Source organism: Loa loa (assembly GCF_000183805.2).
Source record: "Loa loa unplaced genomic scaffold supercont3.2233, whole genome shotgun sequence".
Classification (NCBI taxonomy): Eukaryota; Metazoa; Nematoda; class Chromadorea; order Rhabditida; family Onchocercidae; genus Loa; species Loa loa.
Genome location: NW_018110412.1, coordinates 1 through 1,435, shown reverse-complemented (window position 1 = coordinate 1,435; position 1,435 = coordinate 1). Strand labels below are relative to the sequence as shown.

General features: G+C 28.4%; 1 protein-coding gene across 1 annotated transcript; it reads right to left on the bottom strand.

Annotated features, from left to right (window-relative positions):
- Positions 1-680: 680 nt before the first annotated feature.
- On the bottom strand, positions 681-854 carry LOAG_15594 (hypothetical protein; the record flags this gene model as incomplete). Its single annotated transcript, XM_003151083.1, has 1 exon — positions 681-854. A coding segment is annotated over one exon (174 nt), but the record flags the coding sequence as incomplete, so codon positions are not given.
- Between the last annotated feature and the right edge of the window lie 581 nt (positions 855-1,435).

Genomic DNA, 1,435 nt, shown 5'->3' with positions numbered 1-1,435 from the left:
AAAAAATTGTACAACTCTTTTTTCCATTTCTAATTGTAATTCAATTATAATCCTTGTCATTTCGAATTCATTCGGTTCATCTGCGATAGTTCGAATATTGCATATAATAGCTTACTTATTATTGATCATTTCATGCTTCCTTGTATTTGCAAATGAACTTTAACCTTAGGAGCTTCAACTTTAACTATTAATCTTTAACTTTCTTGAGATAATAAATCAATCGTCAATCTTTAACTCCCTCAAGATAATAAATCTGTAAAGCAAAATAGTACTATTAATAAAACATTTCGAGCGTATTTTGTTTTTGTTTTTTTCAAGGAAAGAGAGGAATCAGGGGATGAAAAGAGAATATTTTTCTTTTTAAAAAGAAAATACAATCAGAAGCAACTTTGAAATATTTTAATTTGATTTAATTGAGTTAAAATACTTAATGGTTTGTACTTTTTGACCAAATAAATTTCAATTCCCCTTAATTAGTTGTGGTTTTCAATAATTTTGAAATGTTCTCGTAATTCTCAACTTATTCCCATTGATGATTCCGTATATCACCCTAATAAATAGATGTCACCTATCTGCGATCTAATCGGTCAGCATCATCCACTCATTATTTACGTTTATCATTTCGTTCAATCGGCAATTTGCAAAATCATTTCAACCAGTCCTTTATCAATGATCGACAATCATTTCAATAACCATTTTGTCGCGAAAGTATGCTTTTCATCTTTTTCTTGCAATATTTCTTCAGATTTATCACTCAGTTTATCACTCAGTTTGTCACTACAGTATTTCTTCAAATTCATCATTCTGCCGGGTACGATATTTGTATTAGCTACAAGCATTCCGATAAGACTTTCCTGAAAACCATATTATTTTCTCGTAATCGCTTCATTATTGCTGATAAGTTTAAAGTTTGCATTATAATAGATGAAAAAAAAAAAAACGATTGTAGAATTTATTGTATCACATGAAATTTCTGGATAGCATTTTTCATATTAGTTTAATAGCGCTATGAAAGTACAAATGAAATTTTAAATGAACGCAACCAATTAAGTTATCTTCGGAAAGACTGATGGACAATTAATTGATAATTCATTAATTGATGATTCGAAAAGATTGATGGATAATTAAATTGATAATTTCATTTTTATGGAGTAGCATAGGTGATTCGTAACAATTTTTTTCCCTTTTTTGTCACATTTTTTTATCAATTACATTCACACTTTCACATCGTTATTTTCATCCCTGTTTTCAGCTTATTTTAATCTAATTTCGTCGTCTGAAAAATTTTTTCACTACCACTTATCACCTCAATTTGTGGGATATATGGCGTTGAACAAATTAAAGTTATCAAAAGTTTCTAAGGCAAGCAACTCATATATTTTGCTTACCATGTAAGGTCATTAAAGGAAATTATCATTATTATTGTTATCATTAT